The sequence below is a fragment of the Camelina sativa genome, chromosome 20 (genome assembly GCF_000633955.1).
Source record: "Camelina sativa cultivar DH55 chromosome 20, Cs, whole genome shotgun sequence".
NCBI classification, from domain to species: Eukaryota; Viridiplantae; Streptophyta; class Magnoliopsida; order Brassicales; family Brassicaceae; genus Camelina; species Camelina sativa.
The window spans coordinates 6663224-6675827 of NC_025704.1; the positions used below are offsets into that span (position 1 = coordinate 6663224).

The following is a 12604-nucleotide window of genomic DNA, read 5'->3' on the forward strand; positions in this document are numbered from 1 at the left end:
GAAACAAGATTAGTACGACAAGATGATGTCTATGGGAGCCGTCTTCCACGTGGCACAGTGTAGCTGGTCTGATTTGGTGCAGGTGCGTGAACATTTCTTCCTATATAAATCCTCTCTTGTCCAATTAGTGATTTCACACTCACACAAAAACAAAATCGATCCTAGTAACCAAATTGATATTTTTAATCTCTCCTCTCTTCTCAACTATGGCGATGCGACAAGTCACTAAAGCTGCGATCAGAGCCTGTGCTTCCTCTCCTTCTTCGGGTTACTTCGCACGACGTCACTTTAATGTAAGTACTCTTCCTTTTCGATCTCTCTTTCACGATTTAGGTTCTAAACTGGTCATCAAGTGATGGCTGTGATGCTATTTTTTTTCTTCTTTTGGTGGTGGGTTCTTCTGATTGTGTGCGTGATGGTAATTGAGGTTTTTAGATCTTTGGCCGTAAAATTGAGTGGATATAATTTTGGTTTCGAAGAACTCAGTTTTGATGTGATATGATCAGATCAGAGACTGTGCATGACTGAAACGTGTGATTAAAATTAGGAAAGCACAACTGTCGTTTCTTTTTACAATTATTAAATGGCATGATGTGTGGTCTCTCTTGGAATGTTGTTGTTATGCACTTTTTGATGTTAAATTTTTTAATAGCTTCCTGAACTTGGCTTATGGAACAGGCATCTTCTGGTGATAGCAAAAAGATTGTTGGAGTTTTCTACAAGGCCAACGAATACGCTACCAAGAACCCTAACTTCCTTGGCTGCGTCGAGAATGCCTTAGGAATCCGCGACTAGCTTGAATCACAAGGACATCAGTACATTGTCACTGATGACAAAGAAGGCCCTGACTGCGGTATGTATTCATTCCTTCCAAAATCTTGGTTCTGTTTTTTATATATTGCGTAGCATTAACTATAAATGCAATATATATGGTTCTTTTATATATGGCAGAACTTGAGAAACATATCCCGGATCTTCACGTCCTAATATCCACTCCTTTCCACCCGGCGTATGTGAATGCTGAAAGAATCAAGAAAGCCAAGAACCTGAAGCTTCTCCTCACGGCTGGTATTGGCTCGGACCACATTGATCTCCAGGCAGCTGCAGCTGCTGGCCTGACTGTTGCTGAAGTCACGGGAAGCAACGTGGTCTCAGTTGCAGAAGATGAGCTCATGAGAATCCTTATCCTCATGAGAAACTTCGTACCAGGGTACAACCAGGTCGTCAGAGGCGATTGGGACGTCGCCAGCATTTCGTACAGATCTTATGATCTGGAAGGGAAGACCATAGGAACTGTGGGAGCTGGAAGAATCGGAAAGCTTTTGCTACAACGGTTGAAACCATTCGGGTGTAACTTGTTGTACCATGACCGGCTTCAGATGGCACCAGAGCTGGAGAAAGAGATTGGAGCTAAGTACGTTGAGGATATGCACGAAATGCTCCCTCAGTGCGACGTTGTAGTCGTCAACATGCCTCTCACGGAGAAGACAAGGTACGACGCTAATTTCACAAACAATAAAGATGTACACTAATTAATTAAACAAGACTTGTTGTCTGAAATTTGACCAATGATGAGTTCTTGTTTATGATACAGAGGACTATTCAACAAAGAACTGATAGGGAAAATGAAGAAAGGCGTTTTGATAGTGAACAACGCAAGAGGAGCCATCATGGATAGGCAAGCGGTGGTGGAGGCCGTGGAGAGTGGACACATTGGAGGGTACAGCGGAGACGTGTGGGACCCACAGCCAGCTCCTAAGGACCATCCATGGCGTTACATGCCTAACCAAGCCATGACCCCTCACATCTCTGGCACCACCATTGACGCTCAGGTAACATTATTTTTTCCTTTTAACATTAGCATATAATAACATACACTTTGAAAACATAATAAGTTAAACAAATCAAAATATGTTGTGTTATCCAATTGTTTAGTAGTAGCTTTATTTAATTTAGTATGCACATTAATTTGTAATTTGGAACTTAAAACCAATTTCTTTTTCTTTTTCAATTTTATAGCTACGATATGCGGCGGGGACGAAAGACATGTTGGAGAGGTACTTCAAGGGAGAGGACTTCCCTGCTCAGAATTACATCGTCAAGGACGGTGAACTTGCTCCTCAGTACCGGTAAGGTATGAGGTGGAGGTGGAAGATGATGAGAAGCGATCTCAACGTTCAAGAAAACAAATAAAAGAAAGTATTTGGACTTACTATAAGTCAAAATAACTTGGTCATCTTTTCGTTTAGTTTAATATGTTATTTCAGAAGCACAATAATAGGAGGGCACTTCCCATGTTCAGAGAGAGAGTTTGTGAACATAGTCCTTATTGGTTTTTAATCACATGCGTATTTGTTTACCCAATTGTATGAACTTACTTATGGTTCCAAATCACCAAAAACATATGAATAATTAAAGGGCATGTTCAGTTTTGCCTAAAGGGAAAGTGTTCCGTGTGTTCTCACTTCTATAGTCTATACTGTCAAAAGTAATTTGACGATTTTTAAAAAGACCTAATTAATGGACCGGCCTGAGCCACACCTGCAGGTAACACCGACAATGGTCTAACTACGACATTACGACAATGTTTTGTATCATTTTATAGAAAACAACGTACGTGGGTCCATATTTGATGTATCAATAATTTATTTCCTTTGACAACTATATATCAATCCATATCAAACCATGATATAATAAGCTTCATTTTTTTTTTGTCAACATGGGAGAAGAGGGTGGGATGCTAATCATTCAATTTGGCATTTGATCATTAACAGTGGTTAGATATGGTATGGTGACAGACTGACAGCCAACTTCTTTTCCTTTTTTTTTTTTTTCTAATTTTCTTTCTTTTCAAAATCTGCTGTCATGTGTTTTTTTTTTTTTTTACTACATCTAAATCGAAATTTCTCTGAAAAGCATGTTTTTATTAGTTTTGATTCTCAAAACTGACGGGATGATGATTTTTTTTTTATTGAAAGAGATACGCATAAGTAAAAAGGAAATTTACTTCAGTTTAAATACGAAATTATAAGAGTAAACAAGTTTGTTATCATTGAATATTTGAATCTTCAGGTTTGAGACTTGTGATTGGCTTGTCATTGTAAAAATGCATGGCGTTATGATAACAACATACGAAATTTGATGACAAATTTGACACAATAATATATACTAGTATTTTTTTTAAACGGATAAACGCAAACCTCGTTAATTCTGCATCACCAAACATCATTATAGAAAATAATCGACGAATTTACTTTTGTAATATTAACATTATTTTTAAAGTAATTAGACATTGTTTTTTTCACTAATCAAAAACTCAATCATACAAATGATTGCAGTTAATTATTACACGGATCTGACCCGTTTTGAAATTAATTCCTATACGATATGGAGTTAAAGCCTCTTAGACCTACCATGTATTTCTGTGTATTCATCTATAACTCGTAGACATTTAAAGTCATTCTTATCAACATTTCCCAAAACAAAAACTTACAGTACTATACTAAAAAATCTCAAGAAAAATGTGTTGACAAAAATAAAGATCTTTGGAAAAGAAAAAAAAAAAAAAGAGTCATTGCCAAAAAGATTATGCTAAATTACAACAATAGTTGATGAGATAGATGTTTTTGGCGCTGGAGGGTCATAATCAAAAAATCTAATCATATAACTTTATTGATGTCAAGAAAAACATAATAATCGATAATTATGAAATTACAATAAATAGATTTTGGAAATAATATATTTAGTCAAGAGGATAATTTTGGGAACATATATATTTTTATATAGAAAGAAAAAAAGAAAGAAAAGAAAAAACATTAATTTCAACCGCGAGGCAATCGCATATGGTGGTAACTAGAAAGTAGAAACCGACAAAATTAAAACCCTGTGCACCACATTTGAGGTCCCCAAACATAACTCACTTATACGACACCGTTTTTCACAACTTCACACCGTACGAATACGACGCCGTTTTTCTAAACCCACACCATATGAATACGACGACTCGGTGTGAAAGTGCATACTGCATCGCATCACATCGCATCGCCGGTTAATTATTTTTAATTTTTCGTCATTGTACCAAAAATTAAGAAAGACTCACTCCTCTCTCTTCTCTCTCTCTCTCTCTCTCCATTTCTCGATTCTGTCTATTTTCTCTCGCATTTCAAAATTTCATTTCCTAATATAGGAGAGATTACATAGATTCTTTTAAGGTCGGAGATTTTTTTTTTTTGTGTGAGTCCACAAAGTTTCGCTATTCCGCCGTCAGTTTCATTTTCTCCAACTCCAGAGGCTGTGTTTTCCGCCGGTAAATTTTCTATATCTCCATTTTTTTTTTGTTTTTGGTAAACGCATTTGCAGATTTTGAGCTTGTTTCGGTTAATCATTTGATCTCTGTAATTTTGAGAATTAGTCAGCCGGTGTGAGAGTTATTTTGAATCGGATTTTGGAATACTAATTGAGATCTTCTGAGTGAGATCATGTTTTCTTTGTTGTTGTTACTATTGTTGAATTGCTTGGAGATTCGAGTTCGAAATGTAGATCTATGCTGTGTTTGGTTGAATTGGTCCGCTTTGATGTTGACAAGTAGAGTTTACTCGCTGAGATTTTATCGCTATTCTTCATTTTTTGAGATTTCTTTTTGTGCTTTAACCCTAATCTTGCTTCGCAATCGCTTCAGCTAATTTGGTCTTGTTTTTGTCGATTTTGGTTTGTAATTTTACTCTTCTGTTTGCTGGTTGAGTTTCTTGACTGATTCAAGCTTTGTAGACTTGAATTCATCGAGATCTGACTTCTAAAGATCTATTGCTTATGTGGTGATGAGTTTGAAAACGGGTTTTGAGTCTCTCATTTTAAGCCTGGTGTAACAGTTTTTTACTATAATCTGAGGATGTGTTATGCTTTTGGTCTTCATTGTTTTGGTATAGGTTTCGTTCTGCAGTGTTATATCCATGTTATTATTCTTTGTAACTGTTTGTGATTTGTTTCAGTGGTGATTTATTAAATCTGTTTACACTCAGGTAAACTTCATTGTATGGCGAGTAATACTTTAAAAGATATGAATAGTCTTCATGTAACGGAGAAGATAAGTGATTGTAAAGCAAGCTTAGCTAAGCCTTGTGTTGGCAAGATGAATGGAAAATCTGATGATAGACCATTACCAAACCCTGCCTCCTTGGATTCCACTGGTCCTAAAGTTGTAGAAGCTGAGAAACCCGAGCCAGAGATAGCTATTGTGGAAGTTGAATATATCGAGTCTGAGAACTTGGATAATGTTGACGATGCTGATGCAGTTCTCAAGGTACTTTTTATGTTTGTGTTCTGTACTGTGGTTATATTAGTATTAGTACGCCCAAAATTTGTGATGAAATTGTTACATTCGGCTATTCGGAGACTGGAATATGATTGTTTACACCAAAAAGAATCTGTTTGATCTTATCTTTTCAGTCGGTTTTAGCTGGACTCGAGTCCAAGGATTGGATTTCAGTCTGTGATGCTCTTAATAATGTTCGCCGGCTTTCGATATTCCACAAGGAAGCAATGCTGCATATGCTGTAAGCCATGTTCTCTATGCTGATGTCTCTGACTAATTATCTCTTAAAGGTATATTGGGAAATTAAAGTCTCATGGTATTTCAATAACAGTGAAAAAGTGATACCACTTGTTGTGAAGTCACTGAAAAATCCACGAAGTGCAGTATGTAAAACGGCATGCATGACATCTGCAGACATCTTCAGTGCATATAATAATCATATAACACATCTCTTGGAGCCTCTGGTAACTCTTCTATCTTTTTTTACTCTTTCACTGTGTTTATGGATTGAGTTTTACTTTTTCTTATACACTTTACTACTTTATGCTTTCAGCTTACTCAACTCCTCCTCAAGTCTTCCCAAGACAAACGGTTTGTATGCGAGGCAGCAGACAAAGCTTTAATATCAATGACAAAATATGTTTCCCCAACCTTGCTGTTACCAAAGCTGCAACCTTGTCTCAAGCACAGGAATCCTCGGATCCGAGCGAAAGCATCATTATGCTTTTCCCGAAGTGTTCCTAGACTGGTAATAGTTCTTCCCAGATATATCTCTGACTAAAGCATTGCATGTTATGTAACAATTCCAACAAGTTTGCACTATAATACAAATATTCCAGGGCGTTGAAGGTATTAAGGAATATGGAATCGACAAATTAGTTCAAGCAGCTGCTTCTCAGCTTAGCGATCAGCTCCCTGAATCCCGTGAGGCTGCACGGACCGTCCTACTAGAACTTCAGACTGTTTATGAAAAAGCTCATCCTCTCATGAAGCCCGAGACATCGTCATCATCATCATCTCCAGAAGAAGAGCAAATCATTGAGCCAATTACTTGGGAAATCTTCTGCCAGTCAAAACTGTCAGCTCTGAGCGCACAAGCCGTGCTTCGTGTCACCAATGTTGTGACTGTGACTGCTCGGGAGGGTTTGGTTATTACAGGTCCATCATCTTCATCTCAGTTATAAACCTTGTCTACTACAATTTTTTTTTTAAAAAACCCGTTTGCTACGAATCATACGGTTGACATGGTGTTCTCCGGGCATGATCTACCAAATTGGCAAAATTATGGACCGCGAAAGAGAGTGAAGGCGGTTTTGTTAAAAATCTTGGTTTCTTATTTTCTTTTTGTGGGTTCTATTCAGTCGTCACCAGCACCTTTTTCTTATGTGTATATATCTACACCAAGATTTGGTAAGATAGTCTGAGTCTTTTGGTTTTATTCAAATTGGTCGGATTCTTTGATTGGAAGATTCAAAGTCCATTTTTCACATCATTGTCATACTCATGTTCTAGATTCTTTAGTTTAGTCAATTCATCGTGGTCATTTAAAAAAAAGAATCAGAATCAAGTCAAGAGGCTTTTAACTGAGAGTGATCCAAAATGACTTTTATTAGATTTAAGAATTATAAAAGAAGTATCCGAGTTCTGAATCGATACAACGTCTAGATAATAATAATCTTCACCTCTACCATCGAAGACAAGTGGGGAAAAACTCATCTAAAAACAAGCAATGCCATAACACTTATTCTAATGAATCTGTAAGGTGAAACATTAGCAGCAGCCAGATGATGATGTATAGAGAGTTTAGCTTTGTGAGAGCTCCTTGCTTCGCTTAGCTGCAGCAACAACAGCATTCATAAGTGTTGCACGGAAAGAGCCTTTCTCCAGCTCATGAACTCCAGCTATTGTAGTGCCGCCGGGTGAAGTAACATCATCTTTCAACACACCTGGATGCTTCCCCGTTTTGCTCACCATTGTTGCAGCTCCAAGAACCTGTCAAGAAATAGTTAACCCCACAAAACAGCGGCTTAACTTTCTAATTCCGGTATATTCAATACCGTAACAAAGTAGACTAAAGAGCGGTGTGGGTTGGATACTGACAGTTTGTGAAGCTAAACTCAATGCGAGTTCTCGTGGTAGACCAGCAGCTACTCCTCCATCAGCTAAAGCTTCAATGGCTAAGAATATGTATGCTGGTCCACTTCCACTGAAAAAAGAAAATCAAAATATTCAAAGAACTTAATTAGTACATGATTACTTGGTAAGTGACATGGAAAACTCAAGCATATCAGAAGCCGTAGTGCTTTTATGTACCTGAGACCAGTGACAGCATCAAACATCTTCTCATCAGCTTTCAATATCTTCCCCACCGCGCCAAACAACTTAGCTACAATTGCTCCATCCTCTTCCGTTGCTCCTGTTCCAAGGCTCATAACTACATACACACACAACATAAATGGTACATGTAAGCAATTTGATTGATAGCTTCAGAAAGAAATAGAAATCACAAACATAATCCAGAAGTAGCACAAATGAAAACACTCTGATTAACTACCTGAAGCTGCCTCACCAACTGCTGCTGGTGTATTAGGCATCACCCTTATGAATCGATCTTGCCCAGACCATTCCTAAAGACAAGAGAAACGAGACCTCTAAGCGTTTTAACCAAAAAGAGCTATAGAAACATGTTTGATGCAAAAAAAAACATAAACACTCCGCAACACCATAGATAGTGACAGAATCTTATTCTAACATATGAGTAGAAAGATGCAAAAAACCTGAAGATCTGCCAACTTGATTCCAGCAGCAACCGAAACCAGAATCTTATTCTTTGAAAGCTTCGATCTTAACTCCGTGACAGCCTTCTTAACTAACCAACCATATCAAAAGGTACACAGCTTAAGGTAAACCCACACACACACACACAAACTTCACTGAAGATGAATGTATCATAGAGAGAGCTAAGAAGTATACCAACTTGGGGTTTGACAGAGAATATAACAACATCACTTTCTTTAACAACCTGATCATATTCATTCATCACTTTCAATTTAGTTTTCTACTCCACAAGACATTGATTGAAAGGAAAGGTAAAGAAGGAATTGACTTACGTCTTCGCTATTAGAGAAGACACTGACGCCGAAAGATTCGAAGACGTCACGACGGTTGAGATTGGAGTGAACGGCGGTGGAGATACGATTCGGAGGAAGCACACCAGAGGCAACCACACCTCTAGCTATACTCTCAGCCATTTTACCAGCTCCAATGAATCCTACCTTAAAGCTCTCCGCCGGTATCGGAAGAATCTCCATCGGAAAAAAGTTAAAAAACAAAGATTACGCGATTAAGGGATACGATTTAGGGTTAAAGCTCTCAGTTGTGTTCAGGTATGTTCAAAACTAAAGAGTCACGAGTAGATCAGTTCAAGTGACCACGTGTCACTTTATTATTCGAGGCCAAATAAAAACAGAACATTAGTATACGAGTAGATCAGTTCCGTTTAAACTCTGTAACACATTAGAATTGGACATCTGTATAGTTAAAAAACGACAGGTAGTTAGAAAACAGATATCCAAAACGACTCGTAGTTAGAAAACAGAAACATTTAGTCAGTCTTAATTGGTTTTAGCTTCGTCTTGATCATATTACAAAAGAGAGTGATACTTTGGTCTACATTACAATTATTTTTATCTCTTCTCAAGAGAAAAGTTCTCCATGTCACTCTCTTTGTTTCATCTCTTCTTACACATGAGTGACACTAACAAGAGATTCGTCACTGTTGTTGTCACTCTCTGAGTCATCAGAGATGTCTTCAACTTCAACAACTGCTCGAATTTCCTTGCAACCTCCGTGACCGTATATGCTCACTTCATAACGGTTGTAACCATCAAACACAAATGTCAAGAACTCTCCATCTTTAAGCTCGTTATCCGCCACGAAACTGGGCCAACCTTGTACAAAGTACACTTGCCCTCGTATGCTCTTCATTGCTACTTTCCAAATCTTCCCACCGGTTCCCATGAGAATCGCAGTCTTGGGCAACCGGCGTGGTAAGTGTTCGTAGTACGAAGTTGGTATCATCTGCTCAACACAAAATGGTAACACAAACTAAACTGTTAAAAGTGACTAATCAGCAACAAAACGTATACTTGAGACTCTGTCTACGGCATAGGCTTTCAACACATAAAAAGAAAAAAAGCAAAGCCTCTTCTTTAATTTTGTCAACATAAGAGAAAAAACTGAGAAAAGCTAAGCTACACTATACTTTTGACAGATTTGAGCATATTCAAACATATCTAATAAACTTGTTTTCACTTTCTTGAGCTAAGACAGAGAGAATTCTACCAATGTTGTTTCAGATCTAACTCACATCACCACCACTGAGCATATGAACAAAACACATTTTCTCACGAAACTAACTAGTCAAGTCAGACTATAAATTTAGAGAAGAAACTTACAAAGGATTCAGAGCTGTACTGGGAAAGAAACACACTGAAGAAACGAGGAAGCACATCACCAGAAGCCATGGAGGACGTAGGAACTGTGTGTGTGTGAGAGAGAATAATAGATCAGACGAATTAGGAAACATTATGAAAGCTACCAAGTTAAAGAGACACTAGGAATTATGGGAACAAAGAGAAGAGGTTCTTACCAAGAAAAGAGCTAGCTATTCTGGTCCAAAGGGTTCGTTCTCTTCTCTACTCTTAAGATGAAAAAGGTTGAGAAATTGAAATTTAAACAAAGATAAAAAGTAAGAAAGTGCAATATGGCAGCAGAACACAGTAAATGCGTGTCTACTTACGAACCTGTTTTCTCTGTCCTTTCTCTTCGTACAAACTACAAACCAGTGAGAAAGTAGCATTGCTTTAATACACTTTCTTTTATGTACTTTAATTTTCCTAGAAACCGTAGAGAGTTAATATTCTCTTAATTCGTAAGGTCGTTAGCTCAGATTTAATTAACGATTCTGTTTATCTAAACACTTGTGGGCAAAAAGAGTGTGATTAAGAATCTTTGTCATCATAGAAATTAACTAGTCACAAATTAAACAAATGCTCTATCTGTAATTTTCCCGGTTGAAAATTTTACCGGAACAGATTGGAGTTAAAACGGTATAAGATAACCGAGATTAGACTCTTAAGGGACAACCGTGTGTTTGATTTTGAGACAGAGGAGTTCAGATAGATTCCATAGCCTGCCATGATGAGGCTAATGATAAGGCTGCTACTCTTAGGGATAACTATGTGTGGTTTACAACATAGACGACCACTGAGGATTGAAGATCTCGATCAACCTTGAAATGCGCGTGGAAAAACCTCTTCACCTGTTTCATCACCAACAAAACATATTTTAGTCTACAAATGTAAAATGTAAAATAAAAAAGCAAATACAGTCGGAGATGGCTAAAAAAAAAAAAAGATGTGTTCTTGCCTCTTTAAAGGAATGTTGTTGGATCATGAAATCTCTGAGTTTTGTTTCTTCTGATGAAAACAATACAATGTGACTAGGCGGCTCTGACCAGTTTCTAGCTAACTCTGATGCAAAACCTAAAGGGTTCACTAAGAACCGGTCTGACTCATCAAGTTCTCCCTTCTCTTCACTGTTTGAGAAGAAGAAGAAGATGAAGGAGAAACCTTAAGAATCACATACAAGCAAGAGCTGTGACTCGGGGCGTGATCCTTTACCTTGGGGTGCAGTCGAGAAATTGCATTGGAATGTTGTGATGGAGAGTGGAATAATAGGGAGTAGAATGGCACGGCATGAGAAAGAGGATGCTCTTTACTCTCCCTTTGTATGCTTCATCCGATAAGTAGTTCATCGCATCCTCGGTTCCTCTCTGTTGGAAACAACATCATTCCTTATTATAGCATAAATAGAGAGAGAGAGTGAACTCGGAAACTATATAGTGGTTTTCTTACCTGATGGTATAAACTCATATATAGTGCCATTGGGATATTGGTAGCAAGCAAAAAAAAGACTGAAAGTCTTAATTTAGGAGACCACTTGGTGGTATGGTTCTGTCGAGGGACTTGCTCCTTTTTAGTGACTGATGATGATAATGAACCAGATACTTCCATTCGAGCAAACGCATACCCAGAGAATATCAAAGCTATTGGCAGCACAGGCAGGACAAACCTATCATTCATAATCTAAGTAGATGACACGGAAAACATAATTCATGATGAAAGGAGGTTCCATGCAAAGTATTGGATATGGAAAGTGTAAGAAAACGGGATACGTTCTACATTCATATTACCTGAATTCCTTGTGGCCGAGTACGCTGTATAATGCTAAAACCCATAGAATAAGAGCTGAAAGCTTATGATTCTTAGACTTGATCATTCCAGTAATGGAGAATGGTGTAAAAGTGAAAAGCATGACAAGAAATCCCTGGCTGAAGTACCAGTGCCATGGGTGAGTTCCGTAATAGTCTCCACCAGATGAAAGGAAATTAAACTTCAGAAAATTGAGAGGCACAATAACCCATGAGCCGTACATCAGACGGTCCAGCAAACAGGTGAAACCGAGGACCAAAGATCTAACACCAGAAGCAAGTTAGCGCAACGAAATCTTCCAAAGCAAACATCAAAATGAACATTGAAAAGCATAGCTGCAGAGTTAACTTACCCAATCGGGATCACCTCTAGAATGATGAATTTGACCTTATTAGGTGTCAAAAATAGCTCGAGCATCCCAACATATAACCATATGATTGCACTTGTTGGCCTTATGGCACATGCTAGGGCTGCTATGACCAAACCGCACTTCCGATTAACGGGATAGTTAGTTGAATGGTTTCTAATACAAGGCCAGTAGTACAGCCCCATGATGGTAAGAACAGTCTCCAAACAGTTTGAAAAGGTACGGTTCAAACAGAAGAAGACAAACCAGTTTGCCATTTGACAAAAGAGCTACTAAAAAGTTAGGGAAGCAATCCAGAATAAAATGCAAACACAAATAAAGAAAGAATAAGTTTTCAGAAGCATAAGAGGACACTACTAACAGACGTATCTCATCGAAGCTCAGGATATCTAATACCCTACCGGTTACATTCTCAGATAATGTTTGGCCTTTATTAACTAAGGCTAGTCTTGTTATTCTCACGGGTTGCAAATTCATTGACATATAATACAAAAGTAAAAAGAAATTGCTTACTAATGGACTGCATAGAAAAGGATACAGACCAGCTTGCAACATTTTTCCCATATAGAGCATCTGAGAGTTTATACAGATAGAGATCACCAATAGCTGAGAATACAGATTGCATGAGACGTGGAGCTTTCCTCTGCCAAG

At 38.0% G+C, this 12604-nt stretch overlaps 4 protein-coding genes and 1 pseudogene across 6 annotated transcripts in view; 2 read left to right on the forward strand and 3 right to left on the reverse strand.

Moving 5' to 3' along the window:
* On the forward strand, positions 120 to 2440 carry LOC104769718 (annotated as a pseudogene).
* LOC104769719 (crescerin-1-like) lies at positions 4036 to 6800 on the forward strand. Its single transcript, XM_010493997.1, has 6 exons — positions 4036 to 4306; positions 5019 to 5299; positions 5446 to 5552; positions 5643 to 5775; positions 5865 to 6059; positions 6151 to 6800. Exons 2-6 carry the CDS (start codon positions 5033 to 5035, stop codon positions 6493 to 6495), a joined length of 1047 nt encoding a protein of 348 aa, XP_010492299.1. The 5' UTR covers positions 4036 to 4306; positions 5019 to 5032; the 3' UTR covers positions 6496 to 6800.
* On the reverse strand, positions 6896 to 8732 carry LOC104769720 (pyrroline-5-carboxylate reductase). Its single transcript, XM_010493998.2, has 7 exons — positions 8422 to 8732; positions 8285 to 8333; positions 8089 to 8180; positions 7866 to 7938; positions 7625 to 7745; positions 7412 to 7517; positions 6896 to 7303 (listed from the first exon to the last, which is right to left on the reverse strand). The coding sequence occupies exons 1-7, from the start codon at positions 8620 to 8622 to the stop codon at positions 7115 to 7117; spliced, it is 831 nt and encodes a 276-aa protein (XP_010492300.1). The 5' UTR covers positions 8623 to 8732; the 3' UTR covers positions 6896 to 7114.
* LOC104769721 (B3 domain-containing protein At3g06220-like) lies at positions 8929 to 10173 on the reverse strand. Its single transcript, XM_010493999.2, has 3 exons — positions 9963 to 10173; positions 9769 to 9851; positions 8929 to 9391 (listed from the first exon to the last, which is right to left on the reverse strand). Exons 2-3 carry the CDS (start codon positions 9835 to 9837, stop codon positions 9053 to 9055), a joined length of 408 nt encoding a protein of 135 aa, XP_010492301.1. The 5' UTR covers positions 9838 to 9851; positions 9963 to 10173; the 3' UTR covers positions 8929 to 9052.
* Positions 10299 to 12604, reverse strand: part of LOC104769722 (GPI mannosyltransferase 3-like) — a 5402-nt gene continuing 3096 nt past the window's right edge. Inside the window, exons 1-7 of one of the 3 annotated variants that reach the window (XM_019241655.1) lie at positions 12492 to 12591; positions 11939 to 12222; positions 11568 to 11849; positions 11230 to 11446; positions 10996 to 11147; positions 10742 to 10910; positions 10299 to 10634 (exon numbers count right to left, since the gene is read on the reverse strand). In XM_019241655.1, the coding sequence (XP_019097200.1) occupies positions 10551 to 10634; positions 10742 to 10910; positions 10996 to 11147; positions 11230 to 11446; positions 11568 to 11849; positions 11939 to 12222; positions 12492 to 12578 (1275 nt within the window). In that variant the 5' untranslated portion in view covers positions 12579 to 12591 and the 3' untranslated portion in view covers positions 10299 to 10550. Of the gene's footprint in view, positions 10635 to 10741; positions 10911 to 10995; positions 11148 to 11229; positions 11447 to 11567; positions 11850 to 11938; positions 12226 to 12491; positions 12592 to 12604 lie in introns of those variants that run through there. The other 2 variants (XM_019241656.1, XM_010494001.2) reach the window with 2 other exon arrangements.